Genomic DNA, 24562 nt, shown 5'->3' with positions numbered 1-24562 from the left:
CACAGTCATATTCAAACACACCAAATCCATCGTTGACATAAAAATATTGATTATAGCAGCTTTAATACACATCTGTTTAATCAAAATATCACAAATTAACTGACATACTATACCTCAAACCAGCAGGAGGTAATGTTCCAGCTGACTTTATGCTAACGTAACAGGATAAAATATAGATAAAGTGGGAGGGAGGGGTGGTCAGTAGGGGTCCACAGCTAATTTTTGCCCCTTGGTTCAGCAGGTTAATCTGGCCCTGACACACACACATATGAACATGTGACAGGAGGTTATGGTTATTAGTTAGATGGTCAGTCATCACCACCTTTTATTCTTTTCATATTTGAAGCCTTAGTCTGAAAATCTTCAGCTATTTTATTGAGCCCTCATGAAAATATTCAGTATTTTCTACCCAAGTGAAATATCACAAACAAAGGGGGACACAGGGGTCATCTGCTCTCCAAAACCCACCCTGGAGTGAGATGGAGCTGGGAGACAGAGTGGTGTCACATGCCTTGAGAGGAGGAACTACAGTATGTGTCACATGATAGATGCGTGACAGATGATGGTTTCTGGCTGTAAAATCAGCCTGCTGAGTTTAACACTAAATACTTTCATCACCACTGCCAAAAATAATTGCTAAACAAGCATGTAAAGAGGCTGGACACCCTTTCTCTGACACTCATCCTTTTGACCTGTAAGGTCTGAATGACAAGATTGTTATAGGCCAAATATGATGTTTTGAGTGAAGCTGACTTCAATATGTGATTTTTCTAAATCAAACACAGACTATAAGTGACATGTATGATTAGGTTGGTACTTGAGTGAAAAATATGAAAATACAAATCACAGTCCTGAATAAATGTGGAGTATTTTTGGGAAACGAATGTAATTCAAAGTTTTATTATCTATGGTTGAATTTTGGAACTTCATGAAGAGAGTAATATGTGAACTGTAGTGCTAATGAATTATAATGAAAGTGGATATATAAATAGAGTGTTTTTGGATATGTGTGTTTATGGTGTCTTGTTTTATATTAATAAATATGAAATTCCTTGTATGCGTAAACATAATATATATATGTATATATGTGTGTGTGTGTGTGTGTAGATATATTGTAGTGCAATGATAGGATATTTGTGACAATATGATAATGAATCTTGTACTGGATTTTAATTACTATTTTATGTCTCCTTATGACATAAATTGTAATGGTAAAAATAATTAAAAGTTAATAATTAGTTGAAGCTCAAAGAGGGGGTTTACCACCTAAGTGAACTTAGACAATTCCAGAGTAGCGCAATAGCTACTCTTGTTTGGGTCCGTAGGTGTATTTACACAGTTTCATAAAACTTGAATACACATCATCCAACATCCAGGGTCACAATAAGAAGTAACATTAGTGCAAAATAGACAGTTCTAGACAGTGGTATAGTATTGGATAAATGAATGAAAATGATAAATTATTAATTCATATAAGGGAATCAGTAATCAAGCAAACTTACATTCCCTATACAAGGGTGTTTTGTTAGTTTCTGCTGTCAATAACCTTCCTGTTCTCTTTATTAATCATGGTTCTGGATGGGAGCAATATGTAAATGACGCTTAGCTACATGCCCTCTAACTGAATACATCTGATTGGGTTTGAAAGGCCTTAAAATAATGACATCTACTTAAAGAGCCTCTACAAAGTGTTTTAATCTCGGCGAATCATTATTCATTGTGGCTCCCCATATTAAAACTGAAGACTACTGTATATTTTACCATTTAACTAACAGACTATGTGCCTTTGTCAGTTCAAATATTTCTCTGGTACTCCTGTGGTCAGTCTGTGCTCACTAAGTGCCCCTGTTGTCCACCTAGTTCCTTTTTGGTCTGCTCAGCCATGTCCCCTCTGGTCTGGTTGGCCTCTGTGCCCCTATGATTTGTATCAAGTGTTCCTCTTGTTGGGTTAAGTGCCCCTGTCATCATTGCAAGCACCCCTCTGCTCAGCCCAAGTGTCTCTTGTTGGCCCAAGTGTTCCTCACATTGGCCCATTACTCTTTGGTCTGCCTGAGTGTCACTCTGGGTTGTCCATGTTCCCTTCTGGTCAGCCCGAAAGTCTCTCTGGTCAGTCCATGTGCTCCTGTGGTGAGCCCAAGTGCCTCCCAAGATCCTCTCTGCTTTGCAAATGTTCCCTTTTTGTTATCCAAAGAGCCCCTCTCTTCTTAATATGTACAAAGTTTTATTGTTAATGGAACAATTTCAAATGAAAAATTCAGTAAGTCAAAACAGAAGAGCACTCCACCAGATACATGTCTGTTGTTCTCAGTATTAATGGGGATTTTTTAAGGCCTACACAATAAAATAACCAGTCTACATCCCAGTAGGTGTTCTGTGTCATATACTTGATACCTGTCCATGAAGGAGTAGTGTGCAACATTTAGGTTAATGAACTGACAGTCATTACCCCCACTGTGCCCACCAGAGTTAACACAGGGCAGCAAAAACAAGACAAGTATTGGCCACAGTCCCATAGGTCCCTGCCAAGCCCCAAGCCCTGCAGCCAGCTTTGGTGTAACAGGTAATATATACACTGGCAAAAATATATCTTATGTTTATCAATTAAATGATTGATTTTTCAAATCATGTGAATACAAAATATTAGTTGATTTAACTATTTGATCTCCAAATGCAATCTGGATCACAGAATCATTAATGCTACAGTTTAAGTAGGTCTTCATCTTACAGACTGGGCATCTGGTCAACATGGAGAAACAAGATTCAGGACTTTGTCACTCTGCTGGCGTTTGTAGGTTAGTGTAAACAAGCGGCACTCCCATTGCAAACAATTCCTGGCAATTTCCTGGCCTCAGGAAAAATGTGTTGGTGGACCCATCCCTCAAAAGGTGTGTTCAGACCATAGACTGTAAAAAAAGACAGAACGTGAAGCAAATCTTCACCTTACTTTACTCACATGAATTTGACCGCTGGAGTGTTTTTGCAGTTTATTTTCCCAAAACAGCCAATATATTGACTGTACAGGCATCAGCTGTTGCAAACTAACAACATAATCACTGACTGGTGCATGTGGTGTGTGTCAGTACTGTGTGTGGTTCCAGTTCAGACTCCAACTGAACTCACAAATCACCAAAAACTAGAACTCTTGTTCTTTCTGACTCCCTCCATCTCTGTCCTTTGTCCTCTTGTCTCCTGTATGTTTATGGAAAGCACAATCTTTTTTGCTCAAGTTAAACCATTTTCACCTCACATAGACATGCTTCATCCAAGGCAAACTTGTAGCTATTCACATCCACTCACGTCTTTGTATTGACTTTATGTGCAATTAAACCACCTCTAAAATTTGCTTTGCATTCTGAAAACCCTTTGATGACATGAAGTTAATATTTATATATAACATTGCAGGGACCACATTGAAAGTCTTTCATTTGTGGTGGGTTTGAGTCTTCCATTAAGCTCATAGCAAGACTTTTGATACATGCAAACTGAAAGTTATATACAGATAGATTTACAGTTATTAAAAATATTTACATATACTGTATGTTAAAGTTTTTACATTCTGATTTTATTCTCATTATATCTGTGCTATTGCAAGCATGCATCAATAATTATACCTGAGGGTGGAAGTTCATTCTTGATCTTGGAAAAAGTTGACAAAAAGATCTTAACTCAAGGTCCACCTACTAGTTTTTTTCAATATACTTGATAATTGTGTGACCACAGTCACACAAGTGAGCAAACTCCATGATGAAGAGAGATGTGGTTGAAAGACCTAACATAAGCTATGAGTGGAAATTATGACTCTTATATTATATCAGTTCAGTCTCCAGTGTAAATTATCTTTATGGTTGCCACATCTTGCTCCTCTGCGGGTTTTGAGCTTTTCATCTCATCATTTCCTGTTGCGAAGAGGCTGGAGTTGACTTTAAGGACCCATTCTGTGATCCTCTGATCTGTGTAGTACTCATCATCACTGTCTTCCTTCAGCCTCTCTGGACGACCTTTGTCCTCAGAAGCCCCGGATTCTGTTTCAATAGCTGAGTCATCGGAGCAGAAATCTCTTTGTTGCCTTGCTTTGCAGAGACTGGCATCATGTTTAACCCTGACTGGCATCATCACGCTGCTGTTATTGGCGCCGGGATCACTAGCGTCATTTTTCTTTTGTTGCACTAGAGGGTCCACTGGTGCTTGAGTCAATGATGCATCTGGCTGAGCATCAAAAGTCTGTTTAATCAGTCTGCAGGTAGTCTCTGAATCCCGGATGGCTTCTTTGTCTCCTCCTGCAAGAGCAACACTGATTTGATTATATTTCTTAGACTCCTGATTTGCCTTCCCACATGGTGTAACTATCATGTGAAACACAGTGTTTTTCATCATGTTACCAGTTGGTAAATGGGTGTTATATCCTTTTGGTTTGGCTGACTCCTTTCTGTGTATTGGTGGAGCAGCAGTGCGTTCCACTTTGCCAGAGATGCTTCTTGATCCCCTGATAGGTGGCAGAGGGATGTTGCTGTGAGGTGTAGCAGTCTGAGTTTGTCTAGGTTTTGACCTGGTAAAGATGTTTGCAAGGTTGACAGATTTTGCGGTTGCTTGGAGATTAATGGATGATCGCGTTGGCCTGTCAATCCGTTGTACACTGATCTCCAAGCTTCGACTTTTCCTTTCAGTAACATTCAACCCCCATCCTCCGGACCTTCTGCTCCTGTTTAAATCTGACCGATCCTGCTTGTTGTGACCAGCTGTGTGTGAACTTTTCATATCTTCAGCAGCTTGTTGCATCTTCTGTCAAGCAAACTCATCCATCTTTGACACGCATGGAGCTGCTTGGTTGTCAACTTTCTTTTATACTGCCTGCCTGTGTCTTCAAGGCGCCGCCCACTCCACACACACACACACAAAACCCTGAGCAGTCACTCGATCTGTAACACTACCCTTTGTAGGTTACCTGTAAGGACTGAAACCATTTTTAAGTCTTTCATATCAGTTTAAAATGCTGATCTTTGTAGAGGTCAGTCCTTGACAGTTAGATGACTTTGAGGTCCCACCCATGACAACTGTTTGCTGGCATGAACTGATAATAATGGCCGTGGGTCTTGTCCTGGGCACAATTTGCTAAGGGCACACAATAGCACAGTGTTAACTAATCTACATACAACATATATTATGTTTTTGTATTGTTTTGGCATATGTTAGTTCTATTTTGCCTTATGCACATCATGCACATCATACATTATTTTTCATTTGGCATCAAAACAGAAACCATATGTGAAAAGTACTGTAAAAGATTACAAAAATGAGAATCAAGTGTGCAGAATAGCCATAGTAAGACATCACAGCAATACAAAATGACACTGAAAAACATTCAGAAAAACTCATACAGGCATATAATTATACATTACATTTTTATTCACATGTAGGCCGATTCCCAAGTAAACAGAATCCTTTTACACATATTTTTACACTTACAAAATATTTAAACAGTCCTTCTTGGCTGCATGGCCCTGGGCACATGCCCACCTTAGCACATAGTAATAGCACTTTTAACAGCCATCCTTTTCCCCTATTTTTGTGATTTTCAAATGAATCTAACACTTCAAGGGACAGTTCAACATTTTGGGAAATACGCTATCAGTTCTCTCTCTGTGAGTCAGATGAGAAGAACAATAGTAGTCTCATGTCTGCATTACATACGTAGGTGGAGTCAGGACACATGGGGTGTGGCTGTGGCTCAGGAGGTAGAGTGGATCATCCACTAATTAGAAGGTTGGTGGTTTGATCCCCACCTCCTGCAGTCTGCATTTTGAAGTGTCGTGGGGCAAGATACTGAACCCCAAATTACGCCCATGGCTGTGCCATTGGTGTGTGTGTGTGTGAATGGGTGAGCATAGAAACATTGTAGGGTGCTTTGGATAGGAAGCACTGTATCACTCCTGATGAGGAGTTTGGCATCTTGCATGGCAGCGTCTTCCATCAGTGTATGAATGCATGTGAATGGGTAAATGTTGTAGAGCGCTTTGAGTGGTCGATAAGACCAGAAAAGAGCTATATGAGTGCAGGCCATGAAGACGGGAGACAGGGGATAATAGCTAGCCTGGGTCTGTCCAAAGTGCACCTACCAACACCACTCATGCTTACTGATTAACATCTTGTTTGTTTAATCTGTACATGAACAGAAATATAAAAATGACAATTTTACAACAGTTTTTCCATAGTCACTTCAATGACTCTATCACAGGTTGCAGACCAAGTTTTGGTTTTGATCTTCAAACCTGGCAACCTCACTGTGACAGCAAGACTCCAGGAGGCTGCACACAGTCACTGTGCCAAGCTGTAATTCCCCCCGAAATAATCAGACCAGGCTAGCTGTTTCCCCTGCTTCCAGTCATTATACTAAACTAGGCTAACCATGACTAAACATCCAACTCTGTAGTTCACATACAAACATGCAATTAATGAGATTAATCCTCTCATCTAGCTCTTGTAAAGAAAGGAAATATGTGTTCTCCCAAAATGTTGAGCTATTCTTTTAATGTCATAGATTGTAAGCTTTGTTGCATTTCATTCACCTGTGGCAGGCCTGGCCAACAGTAGGCCTATCCCATACATGTCTCCCACATGAATCCTCCTGTGAAATATTCACCACAAAGGGTATCCGATCTGCCACAGTGGCTATATGGGACAAGATCTTCAGAGCAGGAAATGGCTGGTGTGTACTGCAAACCTAAACCTGAGGTTTCAGTTTCAAGTCACGTTCCTGGTTAAAGAGCCTCTCTGCGACTCCTAAATCCACTTCCTGGTCATTTAATTAAGGCTCCATCCAAATGGGGAAAGGGAAGAGGGTGTTATTTAGCAGCTGTGACAGACACTGCACAGTTATTGCAGTGACTGACTGGGGTGAATGGAAAAACAGTCCAATATAAATTTGACAAGAAACCCCAGAGTGTCCAAAATCTACAAAATCTACCAAATGTAATCAGTCTCAACAAGTAGGCCTACTGTGCACCTGAAATGACCGCCAATCAGTTTGGATAATATCTCTCCCTCACAGTTTGTTTAGAAGTGTACGTCACCAAACATGTTGGCGCTGTACACAACAATGTGCCTGAGACCGGCATCAGCTATAGAGTTGCAGTGGATGTATTGTGAGCTGCGTGTTTGGGTTGGTGACACTGTACACCACCTGCACGGGCTGACTGGCCATGGTGAGCTCACTTCTTCCACTGACGTGTGTGTTACAAATATTCATGGTTTTCTTCCAAAATGTATGTCAGACAAATGTCTAAATCACTTTTACAAAAATATAGACACTAAAACTCTTAATTTGAACCAATAATCTTATTCAACTGCTACTGTTAAAATAATATGGCATAGCACATACTGTACATGTATGAGACCAGACCGCAATGAAAGAACCCATTGAGGTTCAGGTCTTACTTTGGACGGTGTATTGAACCATTTTGTTTGCCAACTGATTGTGATTCTGAATTAAGGGTCAATGGTTAATATCAATTGTATATCAGAAAACATATATCCATTCACCTTCTTCATTCCTTCAACTGTCCATATCATTTATAATATACAGATAATGTACAAAAATGAAATAAAAGACTACATGAGTCACTGTGACTTCAAACTGTTCCTTTCCTTCTCTTCTTAGGTCTTTGAAGGTCAATGACTCCCACCATTTAGCATGATTCACGAGCCTGTTGGGGCTTACAGTGGCATGCAGGCCACTCTCACACAAATATATAGGATTATCAGTAGTGGAGGAACTGCAACAAGATGTAAAACAAAGATGCTCCCTTTGTGAACACAATGACATGATCTAGTAGGTCAGATTTATTGCTTTAATGGAGGCCATAATGCAGATAGATTCTATGCTAGATAAGGTTCAGTATTAGAATATAGGTTCTTGTTGAATGTATAGTAATTTAAAAGGTCAGAGTTATTTTTAGAACGATCATTTGGATGTAGAGACTCTTCATCACATGCATGTAGTGAGCTACCTTTAACATTGCTTCAACCTCAGTGTCGCATTGGAGAGATAGAAACACAAAAGATTCTATTGTGAAATGCTTGCTGGCATACATATTTAACATATATTACATAGATGACTATCTGTAGAAAATTGAGATAATCCCAGTGAAAACTGGTGTGTCATCTCAGTGTCCCTGGGTTGGAACCGTGGGGTGGAGAGTTATTTGTGTGCATTGGTGTTTACCACATCTACCACAGTGTCTTTTTTGATACTGCTTCGGGGGGGGGCACCAAATTGAGAAACTATCAATTTCTGCACAGCGACTTTAAAGATCCTGAGATATGTTTTAGGACATATTATATAATTTCATTGATTATATAGTATTATATTTTTGCCATAATTATGTTAGTATCTAGGAAGTTAATTACTGCATTTTCTCTATTATCATTCAAGTACATCAAGAGTTAATTGGAATAATACTTTAATGAAATGGAATGAAATCTTCACAGTTGATTCAAGGTCAGAGTCAAAGCTTACTGTCCAATGACTGATGCAATACTAAACTTTTATCACTGGAGGGCAGTATTGCAATGCTATATGAAGGGGTATCAGCTGCAGCAAAGCACACACACACACACACACACACACACCCCAAATTTTTGTCTATATCTGAATACAAATTTGTTCAGAATCACTTGACATTGTGTTGAGATGAAATTTAATCATTATCAGTTTACAGGTACTGAAAGTCAAAGACGTAACTAAAACCTTGGCTGTCAAGTTGTCAGGATAGAAGGAGACAATCCAGATATGAAAAAGAAAGGAGCCACATTTTAAAACACTGAAACACTAAATAACAAATACTGTAACACAGCCATGGCAGCAGTTTAATTCCAATTAATACGTCCAATTAATAAAATCTATATTCATTATTCATGAAGTCAGACACAAACATAGGAGGGGTGCATACTAATAGAATGTGACTCTTATTGTTTTCATCTGAAGGGGCAGCCTAATGGTACACTTAGGAAAAATACCTATCTTAAATAATTGTGCAGCATGCATGACAGGAAAACCCAAAGCAGACCCCCACCTTAGTGGGTGCTAGGTACCCCTCAGAGAGTGAGCACACCATTTGTCATTATGGGTGATGATTTTCCCACAGCAGATATAGACTTATACATGTAGTAGCCTAGTAACAGAAGTACCGCTATCTTCTTCATCTGCAATTAAAAATGTATTTTTTATTGGGTCAAATCCCGTCACTGATACCGCGCATGCGCACCTTGTAGGCTGCCTGTCAATGCCATAGCAACCGGAGCAGACCATCAACATGGTGAGTGTTCGTGTTGTCGGCTCTTTTTTTCGTTGCTCTTTTCCGCTTTTTCCAGCTCATTTATACGGTCCTTACTGTAACTAGCTATCAGAACATGCGCTGACTTCGTGTCTTGTAGCTTAGTTGACGTTACATGCGACGTTGCTGTAGCTGTGAGCTAACATGGGCTAACTTTAATTAGCTACATGTCAGTTAGCGTCACTGAATAACTGGATAATATTTGCTCTGTTCTAAACGCGTCTGGACATTTCTGTTATGCCGTTTCTCCTAAAACTATGTTGTATTGGGTGAAAGAGAAATATATTCGACTGTCCATGAAGTCACTCTGGTTAAGAATACCAACTAAATGCCTAAAATAAGAAATATACTAAATGTTCACAACATATGTAGGGTAGTAAAAATGTGTGTTTAATGTTGGACTGTTGTCTGCCTATCTGCTATTTCGTCATCACATCATAATTCAGCTTCTCCCTGTCTTACTGAATGTCCTGTTATGTCTTCAGGCCAAAGCAACGACTGTAAGAGAAGCACTGGCCAAATGGGTGAGTGTCATGCAGACATAGCTGGAAAAACAGACAGGACATAAAGTTCTGTGTAGAGCTGCAACGATTAGTCGATTAATTGATTAGTTGATTGACAGAAAATTAATTGGCAAAGATTTTGATAATCAAAATTTAGTCATACTTTAAGTAAAAATGACAACATTTGTGGTTCCATGTTCTTAAATGCGTAGATTTGCTGCTTTTGATTGTTTTCATATTGAATATTTTGGGGTTTTGGACCGTTGGTTGGACAAAACAAGATATCTGAAGACATCACAGTGGTCTGTGGAAAATTACAACAGGCATTTTTCACTCTTATCTGACATTTTAAAGGTTAAATGATTGATCGAGACAATAATGCGTTTTTGGTAATTAAAATAACTTAGTTACAGCTAGTTCTGTGAAAGATAATAACTGTATTATCTGTTCATATAAGTATGTAGAATTTTGTGACTTGAAGTTCAACCCATAAATGAATTACACAATAGTTAATTGCATCTTTTGATCTGTGTGTTTGTGTTTGTGTGTGTGTGTGTGTATATAGGAGGAAAAGTCAGGGGAGAAGGCGAGCGAGGCCACAGCTATAAAATTGTACGGTCAGGTTCCTTCTATAGAGAAGATGGATGCTTCTCTCTCCACACTCACCAAATGCGAGTGAGTCCTATAGTGATTCAGTTGCTTATTTAAAGTTATTATTATACAGAGGTTGATATGTTGAGTGTGTGCTTAGAAGTTATTTGAAGGTATACAGTACTGTGCAAAAGTTTTGGCATTTAAAATAAAGTGAGGATAAAAAAAATAGTGACATGAATAGTTTTTATTAATCAATTAAGTTAATCAGTAAATAGAAGAAACCTAAATGAAATCAGTATTTGCTGTGAGCAGCTTTGCCTTTAAAACAGCAGCAGTTCTCCTCGGTATACCTGCACACAGTTTTTCAGATACTTGGCAGGTTGGTTGTTCCTGCATCTTGGAGAAGTTGCCACAGTTCCTCTGTGGATTTAGGCGTCTCAGCTGCTTCTGTCTCTTCATGTAATCCCAGACTGACTCCATGATGTTGAGATCAGGGCTCTGTGGGGACCAAACCATCTGTTGCAGGACTTTTATCAACTTTGTCATTGTTTAAGAAGGGTAACAAACAACATATACAAACAATTACGCAACAAAAAAAATGCATTCTCACTTCTGACATCTCCATATATACTATATCCAATAAATATTGTAGCCATTGATTACAGGAGAGAATATGAGGAGGCAGCCAGGGTATGGCTAGCATTTTTTTTGCAGCTGTCAGACCAACAAAAAGTGCAAGCATCTGATGAAATGAGAGAGATGAGAGGAGGTATCATTCAATAGGAGCAGCTTTGGACAATATGGCACTTTAATATCAAGTAAGTCAGATGAAGTTGTAGATACCATTTCCAGAAATACACTACTCCTGGACAATTCCAATACATGTGCAGAAAAGACCCTGAGTCCCCATTAGTGCAGAGCTTGCAGTCAGAAGAGGATATGAGCTTCATCAGAAGGAGCTTCTTGGGAGTGAGATACATCCTATGTAGAAATTTAAAGTGTAGCAGTTTGTGGTTGGGATTTTTGGAAGTACCATCTAGATTGTCCCAGACTGTTAAGATTAACCAAGATCCCTACTCCAGATTTGATGGACTGCCAGAGGCTTGCAGACAGAATGTAAGAGTAATTATATCCTACATACTAAGCCTCTAGCCTCTCAAGTTGTTAAAGCTACACCCCCTGGGAACCCATACGTTCGCATTGCTAACCTGAGATGAAGGTAAAAGAAAAATTAGCTTTTAGGAACATTATACACAGAGCACAAATCATTAAATGACCTCATTCCTTTATCATCCCATACAACTGACAAATTATCAACACCTTTTGCAGACCATTGTGAAAACTGAAAGGGGACTCGTCCTGTAACAAGATTCAAGTTATTAAATATGGGACTATGAGTGTACCATTTTAAGGAGGTCTGAGTATGATTTTCTACTAACCACCATGTTGACAGTAATAAGGACATAATTGGACCAAGCTGATGTTTAGCAAGTTTAGGAGGCAAAGCAGAGTAAACAAGGTCCTGTAACCAATGAGGGTGAGCAAGGTTCTCTTCTGTTGGTCTTCACAAGACCTGAGCATTGGGGTCAAGCCATGTTGACACAGGACACAACATATATGACCAAAAATACAATTTAAAATTTGGGACAGCTAAGCCACTATCGTTTTTACTTCTTTGCAATGCGGACAACTTAATATCTGGTCGTTTACTACCCTGCACAAACTTAGAAATTACTTCGTTTAATTTGTCCCAACAGCCATTTGGGGGAAGAGGGGTATCATATTGGAAAAGAAGTTTACTCTGAGGATAATATCCATTTCTATTATGGAGACTCGAGCTCACAAAGAGTTAGGTAATTTTGTCCATCTATCCAAGTCTTCCTCTACTTGTTTTAGGATGTTTTGGAAGTTCTTAACGGAAATAGATTGTAAAGAGGGATGGATATCAATGCCTAGATACTTGAAATATTTAACCACTGGAATATGAGGACAGATTAAGAGGCATTTGTTGGGACTTGGACCAATTGATCTTATATCCAGAGAGTGAACTAAATTGGGCAAAGACATCCAAAATGTGAGGAATTGAGGAGGGGGTGTTACTAGCATACAGTAGTATATCATCTGCAAATAAGGACAGACAATGGTGTGTGTTGCCAAAAGCGTTGGGTTCAATAAGGGGATATTGTCTTATACTTTGGTTTAGATGTTCTAGAGAAAGAGAAAATAGAAGAGGAGAGAGAGGACAGCCATGGCAGGACCCTCTAGAGATGAAGATTGACGTAGATAAGATATTGTTGGCTGTCACCATGGCTGAAGGATTTGTATAAAGTACCTTAACCAGCTTAATGAAGCCCTGACCAAAGCCAAACTTCTCAAGGAACACCCATAGGTACTGCCACTCAAGCTGATCAAAGGCTTTTTCTGCATCGAGTGACAATACAGCACAGTGAGTTTTAATATCTCTTGAAAAGTATAACTCATGAAGTAATCTGCAAATGTTGTCTCCTGCCAGACGGGACTTATATATACTTATATTATAATACCAGTTTGGTCATGATGCACAAGTTTGGTCATATGTTTCTCGATCCTGGAGGCCAACACTTTAAAGGCATATGCATTCACTTCGGCACATAAAATATATATAGCTACTACATAAAGTTACTTGGTTTAGGTAAGACTGCAAGCAAAGCCATGTTGACCAAGAAAGGAACTCTTTTTAATCGCAGCAATCATATGTATTGTCCAAGTTGAACATTGAGAAAGTTGAGTAAAATCATGCGCAATACCATCTCACCCAGAGTCTTTCCTTTTTTCATACCAAAGATGGCCTCCCTGAGTTCAGTTAATGTAATATGAGTCCCCAAATGGTCTTCTTCCTCCTGAGATAAAGATGGGGGGGTTTAGGTTTGCCATAAAGTCCTTACCATTCCTTCTTGTTCTTGTTGCACAAGATAGTTCTTTAGAACTCTGGCTGGATGTTTAGGCTTGTAGTCATGCTGCATAACAAATCTGGGACTGATCAGGTGCCTTCCTGATGGTATTGCATAATGGATAAGAATCTAAACATCTAAAATGCCTAAAACTTTTGCACAGTACTGTTGAAGTTATGTTAATCCATGAGATTAGCCTTGTTTACCTCACTATTGGATGTGTTGTTGTTCAAAGGTACATTTTTTCCACTGAAAAATACATTTTTCAAGATAGACAAATATTATGTGTCTTGATTAGAATGTACACATACTGTTTCATCCACTATAAAGCTATGAAGTATTTTTTGGAAAAGCCACAAATTTGAACTGATTTAGCATGAAAAAAGCAGTCCAGTAGGAATCTCCCAGCATCTAGCAGATAAAGTAGAAGGCCAGCTAATACAGATGAGTATTTGGCACTGTATTATATTTTGTTAATCTAATGCAAAATGTTTGAAACAATCTTGCTCATTTTGACTGTTGCTAGAGTTTGTCAGTTTAAAAACAACAACTTAAGTTTGTATAGATCACATTTCCTCCTGTGTGCAATTCTTTTCTACTTTTTGAGGGTCTAGGGAGATATAGCTTTATACTTCTCCTAAAATGGATTTCTGGTAAAACCTTTTTTGCATTTATTAACTTGCATACTTGTAAGTACATAAGGCCAATTTTTTTTCCTAAAGAAATAATGTCATATATATCAGGGGTTCAGCTTTATTTACATTATCAATCAATGTGCCAATTATTTATAATCAACTAGTCGTTTCTGACTTAATTTGATCAAAAGTCCTGTTTATATGCACCATAGTAGAGAAACATAGGAGCTACTTTTTTCCCCTGAAATGGCAGGAAAAGATTCCTGACGTTTTCTCAGCCTTGGTAAATTCCACAGAAACAGAATTAACATTTAACAAAAAAATATTTTTATTATTTCTTCATCATAGTCTGTATTGTGTCTGTGTTTCCAGAGTGATGACACTTCAGTGTTTTGTTTCATAGAAATGATCACACAATCAGCATTAGCGTAATTGCCTAAATTGCGAATAAATCCATTCATCTATTAGTAACAGGAAGTAACCAAAATGACTGCATACACATCAGTTTACTCTTCACTGTCAAATCTAATTATAAGTTAGTATTCAGCCAGCTGTCTCTAATATGCATAATTGCTGACAGTATAAACATAATAGACACCACAGCCCAAGTATAAAACTGCAGATAATTCTCCAGAGAAACCCAACAATTCAGTCTAAGCAGCATGTTAAGAGAATTTTCAGTTGCTCATCTGTCAAGAGCATTATGTTAAAGCAGCTTAGCAGCTAGTACAGACATTGTGTTCAGTGATTCACTGTATGTTTTGAGCCAGATTAGTATATTTCCCTTAAAATACCTAATATGTGATTATACTGTATCCCTCACAGGAAACTGTCTCTGTCCACAAACTGCATTGAGAAAATAACCAACCTTAATGGCCTGAGTGAGTACTTACTGCATGAAGAAGAGTAGCAACACACAAACACACTATTTAGGGTTTGTCATGTGGTTTTGTATTGTGTCCTTCCAGAGAACCTGAGGATACTGTCACTAGGGAGAAATAATATCAAGGCACTCACTGGGCTGGTGAGTCATGTGTACACATGAAACAGTCTTTCATTCTTTCTGTCTTCCTTTCTTTCAAAGTACTGTTTTTAATTACACTTCAGAATCAGAAGCAGGTTTATTGCCAAGTAGGTTTGCACATACAAGGTATTGCCTTGTTGTTGTTGTGCGTAACAGTCAAAAATATACACAAAATGAAGTAATCCTAAATAATTTAATATAAGAAAGAAAGAATTTACAATAAAAAATATGTAAAATATATTCCCTAGTGAGAAGAGCTGCTACAGGTTTCAATTTTAAATTGAAGAGAATTAAATGAAATATACAAAATAGGAAGAGAAGGAGTAAACAATATATGCAGTGTGGAATTAATAATATAATAATAATAATAATACAAGTTGCATTAATGTAACAAGCACTGTTAGATCACGTACAAATATAAGATTATGGGGTTTTATGTTATATAACGTGTAATGTCTATGGGAGGGATAGAATCTATGTCAGTGATCTTTCCTGCTCACCACTTTCTAAATGATAGGAGTTTCAGAAATGTTAACACATGCTAACCACATGCTTTGTATGTATATTGTTTTGCATGTGTGCGTCATGCAGGAGGCAGTAGGAGACACATTAGAAGAGTTGTGGATCTCTTATAACCTGATAGAGAAGCTGAAGGGAATCCAGTGCATGAGGAACCTGAAAGTCCTCTACATGTCCAACAACCTGGTCAAAGAATGGGGTGAGCCACAGTCATGCATCTAGTCAACACAACTGAAACACTGGCAGCTAATTAGCACAATGTTCTGTGTTTATTCGTAGAACATGAATTGGTGCTGAAATCCTTTATATAATGTTTTTGTTGTGCAGGAGAGTTTGTGAGGCTAGCTGACCTGCCGTGCCTGGCAGACCTGGTGTTTGTTGGAAATCCTCTGGAGGAGAAGTACTCCACTGAGGGAACGTGGATGGATGAAGCCTCTAAAAGACTACCTAATCTGAAGAAACTAGATGGTAAGACTGTCTCTGCAGATTATCGTATGTTTCCTCAAGTTTTTTCCTCTTTGAAATCAGCATTCAGTCTATCTTTCACTTCCAAGGCAGATAATGTTCATTTAGTCCTTGTTTTGTCGATATAATTGATGATCTGTTTTTCCGTTGTTTCCAGGAACCCCAGTCATCAAACAGGAAGAGGATGAAGGAGACAGAGAGAGCTGAGAAACAGGACTGTCTACAGAATTGCAACACCTTTCCCCAAGAGTCCTCTCTTTTTTTTTAAAGTTTTCTATAGTTTTTGCCTGAGGCTTTTCTTTATATAAAATATTTTTACAGCAACACAATCCTGTGTTGTAGATTGACAAGCACAACATAACAAAATACACATAGTGTGTATCCTTCTGAATTGAAGAAGCCAGTTAAACTGACTAAATACTGCAGGCCTGGTGGGTTTAGGACCAGAAGTGTGACTACGTGATTACCACATTTCCTAATGCTATTTACAGCATTACGTTTTTCTTTTTACTGTCAAACTATGAAGAATATTGAAGCTGATAAAAATTGACTGTGGAAATTGGTGGTATGGTACCATTCAGGAGCCAAAACCACTCAGTGTGTAAATTTACAATGTGTCTTACAGAACATCTTTAAGTGTGTATGCATCCGTCTTCTAGCAAGAACTTAAGCACAGTGTAGTGCACTCACTTGTGAGCAGAAACATTTTTGTGGACCAGAGTTTGACAAGGTAATACTATTAGCTTCACCCTGCTGGACCTTCTCTAGCCTAATAGGAGTTGGCTGTAAATACCTAACACTGTCTTCCCTCCATAGCATCACCATGGAGAGATGGCCAGCGTGCTAAAGATTAGCTGGGTTGTGATGTATTTACTGAACTAAGCAGTGAGACAACTTGACTGTTGAAACAAAGCGACTCAGAAGTGTTCACAACTTGTTTGAAACCCTGTAGATGTTGTGAATTTATTTCTGTGGTTACTCCTGGTCAGCTTTATGCAATTGTATATTTGTATGAGTGATACATTTCAATGTTAACCACAAAAGAAAAATCCAGCAAGTAGTTGCATCCTGCCACGGTACATTGACAGCAAACTCTTTTTTCCAGTTGTTATCAGAATTCAGGAAATAGCTTAAATGAGGGTCTGACTTCTCAGGTAGTAAGGGAACAGCAGTATGTTTAAAGTTTGCACCCAGCATTGTTGTAATGGAACATGAAGGGACCATAACCATATACTGTGCAAAGCACTGTGGCACGACTGTGGAGTCACTGAACAAAGTATATCCACACCTCTGTTTGGTACTGTGTTGGTTATAATTTTCCTGACAATATGGTCATGTAGAATATTGCTTAACTTTATTACATTCATATCTTAACAAGAATTTACGTTGTAATAAGGTATACTGTTCATTATTTGAAGGGCAGATATTAATCAACTGTATTTTCCTTTGGGTTTTAGGCTCATTTAGGAACCAAGGTTTCCACAATGTTCCTGTTCTTAAAGATCTGATACCAAGGTTAATGCATGTAGCACGTCTTAATTAATTACCACTGTCAACGTGATTTTTGAAGTGAAGTTTTAAGTTATTTTAGAAATGTTTGTACATACAGTTGTCACATGTTTATGTTTTTTAAATGATTTTGATAATTGAAATAAATACTATTATGGGAACATAGTGTCTTATCAGTTATAACGTACTGGTTATATTATTAATTTGGTGACGCATAATTGGTAAATGAGTAATTAATACCGACAGAAGTTGTCTATTTTTTGTAATTCACAGGTCACTTAAGATTACATTTCGTCTGCAGGAGTTGCCTCTCAAAGTTTAAGAATTGTTTTCTTTTCATTACATTTTGGTCATCTATTATGTATTAATTTCCTGCGTCATTGTCTTTTACTTTCCATACTTTTTATACGTTTAATGCGTTTTGCAGAAGCACGATATAATTGGTCAATGTAGATGTCAATCGCTGTTCCCTCCATTCGCTTCCTTGGCAACAGCATGATACCCGGAAGTTGTTGTCTTCGCCGCGAAATATCAACAGCTCCAACTTCAGAGCAGTAGAAATGTCAGTGCCAGTGTTTTGCAGTAGATAAAACCCTCCTGAGTGTAGTGTGCGGTGGTTGTAATGCAGCGTAGTAAAGCGGCTGTGAGTGTGGAGGTGAAGCAGGTGATTGCAGCTCTGTGTAGACTGCTAGCGGCCACCGGCCTCCACGCTGTCCCCGCTCCGGAGACCTTCAGACGGGCTAAATTTGGTGGTGAAGTCGAGGTGGTAGGTTCAACACTTCTCACTGTTTTCCTCGTCATTGTCTTCAAAGTTTGACCGCACTGGCTAATATAATGATTTGTTGGTACATAATAGTCAAACTGACTATAACAGACAACAGACCTTTAGTTCCCCTGGCGTGTTTGTGATTATAGACTCAAGTTGTATAGACAAGCTGCTGTGAACTTACAATACACTTGTTTCAATAAAGCTGTTTATGAAAACAAAACAGGAAGACAGAGTAAAACAACATTGCAATAAAGTTAAAAGTAAAGTTACGTCATATTAAAGAAATAGAGAAAACATATGAATCATGGTCGTTTTATTAAGAAATACTATGTGTCATTATGTTTGTTGCTTTCAGTGGCAGAACTATTTGACACTGGCATACTAAAATGGCACACAGAACTGGAAACTAGTTCATATGAATAATAATGTTTGGATAATACAGAATTTATTTTTTATACCCCAAATAAATATACTACATACGATCAGCTTGCATCATGTAAGTGTTGGAGGGAAAATGGAGAATTCTAGAGACTTCACACATACTTTTGTCATGTGAAATATAGGGCTGCAACTAACAGTCATTTTCATTATCAATTAATCTGTTGATTATTTCCTCAATTGATCGATTAGTTGTTTGGGTTATAGAATGTCAGAAAGTAGTGAAAAATGTCAATCACTGTTTCCCAAAGCCCAAGATGACGTCATCAAATGTCTTGTTTTGTCCTGATCAACAGTCCACACCTCAAAGATATTCAGTTTACTATCACAGAGGACTAAAGAAACCATAAAATATTCACATTTAGGAAGTTTGAATCAGAGAAATTTGGCACTTTCTCTTAAAAAAAATGATAGCAGGTTTTGGTTTTCTAACAGATGTTGGCACAAAGTAATTGTGTAGTCGATACAATGTCAGACAATAGTGACAAATAATCGATCTCAAAGACCCAAAGGTGACATCTTAGTCGATTGACTAATCCATTAATTGACTAATTTTTGCAGCTCTTGTTCAAACATCACTAGAGTGAGAAATAGAATGTATTATGGAAATTTCTATGGGTACAGATTTTATTTTATTCATCTCATAATGTGTAATTCCTTCTGAAATAATGAAAAAAATATGCATGTTTACTTTGAATGTTCAGAATATCTTCTTTAAAAGTAATTACAGGAAAATGGAGGCAAAAAGGAAGCCCAGCTATAGTCAAACAGAAATAACTGGCAAACTAAAAGCATGCACACATTATTATACCTACAACCATCACAATGTGAAGATTTGGGGGTTATGAAGCCGGTAATGGCATAAGTAATGAAATAAATTGTAAAAAAGATATTGTCATACTGGATCATGTTAGTCATCTATCTGCTCTCTGTTGTTTTCCAGGAGGATCAGTTCTGGCAGCTGCTCGCTAACATCTTTCAGACAACTGGAACCGTTTCCTCTAAAGCCAGCACACAGCTAACAGAGAGTCAGTATCACTGTTTTCTAGATCTATCCCTTTTATCTTATGAGCTCCTAATGCTATTTGTCTTGGACTTTACTGATTTCCCTTTAAGATGCTTTCTTTGAACGATTTGAAAACATCATACCTACATGTCTGCTTGTTTCAGCACTTATTTGGAGCGGTTTGACACTAAAGTGATAATTTTCAAATGCAAGTTGCTAAAATAAGACTAATCTATGGCAGAAACTAATGTTACAATATTAATGTGAGAGTATGTTGTAAATGTATTTGTCATTTTATATACAACAATGAAATTGATGTTCAATGTACTGAACTGTGTTTCACTGTTATTTCACTTGCGTAAAACAAACTTAAAACCCTGTAATAACACATTTTTATTATTTTTCAGTCGGAATTTACTTAGAATCATAAATTTGTACAACAGAAACAATACTATGATATAAACATATTATCACGATACATGATTCCACTGATAGTTAATATGTGATAACGAAGTATTACTTAACAAAGCTAAGCGAAGTGAATCAACTCAACAACGTTACTGTACACACTGAGAGCTCCATGCTCTCCTTTGCGGGGATAAAAATAGATATGTAGACTGAGGCTGAGTGTTTTTTCCTCTGTCTGTGTGCAGCTTCTGAACACAGGAAGCTGGTGGCTGCAGGACTGTGGCAGACTGGCTACTATGCTGACTGGATGTATGTGAGGAGGGGAGGTGGAGGAGGAGGAGGAGGAGGGGAGGAGGGGAGATTCTCCAGCAGAGATCTGCTCCTGGCGTTGGGCTGGCTGCTCGCTACAGGAACACTGGAGAAACTGCTGACTCTGCGAGTACAGCAACTGGACAAAACACTACTCACACCTACACCTGTAAGGACTGCTGGTACCATTGACATCATGCTGCTATGTGTAATGGAAGCATGTCTACGCTGCTACAGTACTGATAATCCTAATTCAGTAGTTATCTCTGATCTTGGTCTCTGTGTTTCAGGTGAAGCCTCAGATTTCTCATGAGGTCCAGTTAGACTCGGCTTCTCTTAGGAGACTTCAGTGGCTCATTGGCTGTCTGAGACATCAGGGGCGGACCCTGCTGTCCATGCAGGAAGAGCGAGCTTCATTGCTTCATGCTGTGAGGAAGTCCGCTGTTTCTAACTTGCTTAAAGGGAAATTCCACCGATTTTACACATCAGTATGCTTAAAGGTGGTGGGGAGAGCTGCTGCATGTATTGAGGGTGATGTAGGCGAAATGTTTTGACAAGGAAGAGGAGTGCATGGACTAAAAAAAGATGATATGTGTGGTTCTGCTGCATCGATTTTGATCCTTTCTTTTTTCAGAAAGAAATGTGGAAATTAACAGTAAATTTTACAGTTCTACAAACTATGAGACACAGACTACTATTCCATATTTGTTAGTCTTTGAATGTTCAAATTTTAACAAATGATACGTTTTGGAGCATACTCAAGTACAGGATGATTGCAGTTGACGTTTAAGATGAGGTGCATACGAGACTTTTTTTGTTAAATGAGATGAAATAAGATAAGATACATAAGATGAAATGAGCACGTTTTGCTCCTCTACCACAGAGATGTTTACCACAAAAATATTCAATTTAAGTCCATAATTAAAATACTTTTTGACTCAGTCTAACCAACAAATAAATATTTTTCTCAGGTTTTTTCTGCCAGCCTCCCCTCCTCTGCATCCTCCTCCTCTGATCAAAGCTCTTCAGTGCTAAGAGAAGTAAGTGTGTGTGTGTGTGTGTTGAACCATCTGTTTTCTACTGAGTGTTAAACATTTGTTTAGTTTGCTTTCAGGCCATAAACTCATTTTGGTATTCTGTTTCTTTTTTTATTAGTTGCAATTCTGTATTGTTGTTTGAGAGATTTTTTTTAAAAATAAAGGATGCAAAGTGTCAATATTCCATCTGTGAGTACAGCGTGTGTGTGTTCTAGGATTGTGCTCATATGCGGGAGCTCTGTGACCTCCTTGAAGCATATCTGAAGTGGAAACAGGTGGAGAAAGTTTTCTGGACCTGGATGGTGAGTTAGATACACACACACACACACACACACACACACACACACAGGAAACTATTCAACACAGCAGTGATTACAAACACTTCTCATTAATGATTCTCATAAATTCAGCCGCTGTTGACTCTCAGGTCAGTCAACCATCTCTATCTAATACAACTGTGTGTGTGTGTGTGTGTGTGTGTGTGTGTGTGTGTGTGTGTGTGTGTGTGTGTGTGTGTGTGTGTGTGTGTGTGTGTGTGTGTGTGTGTGTGTACTTGTAGGATAGCGTAGTGGATTGCCATCTGAAAGATCCTGTTGTTGAGAGGTCTACACATCCAACTGATAGGAGAGCAGCAGTTTGTCACCACGGAAACCGGGGTTTAGAGAAATTGGAGGACATGCTGTTGAGACTGCCCACATCACAGGTTGGCAACACACACAGACACACTCAAGGTGTTCCTCCCACACAGAATATTTCATAATTGTTTCATGTGAACAAATGTAGTTGAAATATCTATATTGTATATTGTATGTACTGAGTAATATTCAGTCTGAAGAAAATGAAACATGTAGCGCAATGCATGATACCCTGAAAACCATGCCCACTGGAGGGGAAAACAACCGGCACCATAAAGTGCAACCAAGGGCTGAAACACTAACAAAATGCCTGTAGCTAGCTAAAAACATTAGATTTCAGCATGTCAAAGGATTATTTTAGCACCCTGTCTACCACAGAGGAAAAGGTATTTTCTAACACCTGTTACATTAAGATGCAACACATGAATGCAAGGGCTGACATTACGTTTATAGTATAGATTGCACAACTAATAACAAATGTAACTACATAACAAGCTGGCACTTTTCACAGCTGATATGACGTGTACAGTTTTTTTAACATAGTTGGGGAAATTACACACACAGACATGCAATGATTTCCCGTTCAGACTCTTCTTAGCATCTAGCAGCGTGTTCAGGTATATGTGTCATTTTCACAGAGGTTTTTGAGGTTGAGTCAGTTTTTCTGTTCGGCAGCTTATAATAACTTAGTTCTGGGTTCTTTACCCTATTGGTTGTGCAACCCACCACACATCAGCTTTTCTCAGACATTTTTCTCTTGTTTGCTAGCAGACAGAAGTGACAAAGAGGCACCTTCATGCAATACAAAGTCATTGGAGAGCAATAAATTGTTTTCCCCTCCGGGGTGGACAGGACTTAAATGCGCTCTGTCTCTGTATTTTAGGAAATACATTTTTTTTGCTTTCTTTCCAAGAGTGAGATAAGAAGATCGTGACCACTCTGTATGTTCAGTAGGGAGCTAGTTAGCCTAGTTTAGCATAAAGACTGGGAGCAGGGGGAAACAGCTAGCCTGGTTCTGCCTAACATTCAAACATACATGAACCAACCCCTCGCAACCTCATGAATTAAAACTCTGTATCTCATTTCTTTCATTTGTGTATGAACATTTAAAAACAACACGCCATGGTTTTTGGGGGGTTATGTGCTGTGTTTGACGATCTGTCTTGTACCTTTTCACTTTGGGCAGAGCCATGCTAGCTGTTTCCAGTCTTCATTATAAGCTAGGCTATCCTCAGACAGTGGTATTGATCCTCTCATCTCTTTTTTTGCCCAGCATGTTGAGCTATTCCTTTTAATAGAAACAATAGCCTGCCTTAAAAGATAAGACCAAGTCATTGTTTACTTGACATATCTATAGTATGGTCCCTCTATCAGAGTGTTTAAAGATAGAGTGTGTTGTATAATGTACAGATTGTAAAGTCTGTTCTATTTATTTGTGTTTTGTGATTTTTGGTTATATAAATGGCTAAACAAAATTGAGTAGACTTGATATTAGATGGCACATGTGCCAGTCACCAGTAAAGTAGGGCTGCAACTAACAGTTATTTTCATCATCGATTAATCTGCAGATTATTTTCTCAAGTAATTGTGTAGTCAATACAATGTCAGACAATAGTGACAAATCCCCATCGAATCTCAAAGACCCAAAGGTGACATCTTCAGATTACTTGTCTTGTCTGACCAACAGTCCAAAACCCAAAGATAACCAGTGTATTATTACAAAAGGCAAGAAAAGCAGCAAAACTCTCATTTGGCATTTTTGTTTGACTCAACAATATTATACCACAAGCCTCTGCTGGTTACAAGTGAAGAGGGTTCGGTGCTAATGGTATTCTTGTTTGTCGTGATAGTTGAATCTTTGTGCCTAAATCCCTTTCATCTAATGTCCCAGAAAGGTCAGAGGAGAGGCAAAAGGGATGCTGAACACAGGGGAGAGGGAGGAGAGAGGTTGCAGGGTAGATTGGACACCTCCACCCTCCCTCCCCTTCTCTCTTCTCTCCCCTCCCTGCCCTCCCTGCCCCTCCTCTCCCAGTCCTACCGAGCCAGGCTCCATGCTGAGAAGCCAGTCAGACACAGCAGCCGTCCAGCGGGGGGGCTCTGCGGCAGGGCCGAGGATCCAGACGAGCTGTCGGCGTCTCACGCTACACAGCTGCTTCTTCACACAGAGGCCAGACTGCTGGAGAGGAGGGACAGGCAGAGAATGGCCAACAAGATACAGCTGCAGGAGATAACTGGCAGGCTGGACGAACTGGTGTTGATACCACCGTAGACCTTCCTTTTTTTTACTTGATAAGTAACTTATGCAATATGAATGAGATGATTTGGTCAACATGATAAGGACTTGGACATCCAACCACATGACTTTTTACAATTGTTCAAAACATAAACATATGATGTGGAGCTGGTTCATTAAAATATTACCTGTATCTTTGTTTTTCTTTGGTCCTCACGC

At 38.7% G+C, this 24562-nt stretch overlaps 2 protein-coding genes across 2 annotated transcripts; both read left to right on the top strand.

Annotated features, from left to right (window-relative positions):
* Positions 1 to 9242: 9242 nt before the first annotated feature.
* On the top strand, positions 9243 to 17657 carry dnal1 (dynein, axonemal, light chain 1). Its single transcript, XM_042388985.1, has 8 exons — positions 9243 to 9311; positions 9815 to 9853; positions 10398 to 10507; positions 14817 to 14872; positions 14960 to 15015; positions 15607 to 15733; positions 15862 to 16002; positions 16157 to 17657. Exons 1-8 carry the CDS (start codon positions 9309 to 9311, stop codon positions 16204 to 16206), a joined length of 582 nt encoding a protein of 193 aa, XP_042244919.1. The 5' UTR covers positions 9243 to 9308; the 3' UTR covers positions 16207 to 17657.
* A 309-nt stretch (positions 17658 to 17966) lies between these two features.
* Positions 17967 to 24536, top strand: tedc1 (tubulin epsilon and delta complex 1). Its single transcript, XM_042388984.1, has 8 exons — positions 17967 to 18274; positions 19659 to 19743; positions 20375 to 20607; positions 20729 to 20866; positions 21410 to 21478; positions 21691 to 21777; positions 22035 to 22178; positions 24002 to 24536. The coding sequence occupies exons 1-8, from the start codon at positions 18131 to 18133 to the stop codon at positions 24377 to 24379; spliced, it is 1278 nt and encodes a 425-aa protein (XP_042244918.1). The 5' UTR covers positions 17967 to 18130; the 3' UTR covers positions 24380 to 24536.
* Positions 24537 to 24562: the final 26 nt, after the last annotated feature.

This window comes from Thunnus maccoyii, chromosome 16 (genome assembly GCF_910596095.1).
Source record: "Thunnus maccoyii chromosome 16, fThuMac1.1, whole genome shotgun sequence".
Taxonomy (NCBI): domain Eukaryota; kingdom Metazoa; phylum Chordata; class Actinopteri; order Scombriformes; family Scombridae; genus Thunnus; species Thunnus maccoyii.
The sequence above is the reverse complement of the archived record's forward strand: the minus strand, read 5'-3'. Positions and strand labels throughout refer to the sequence as shown.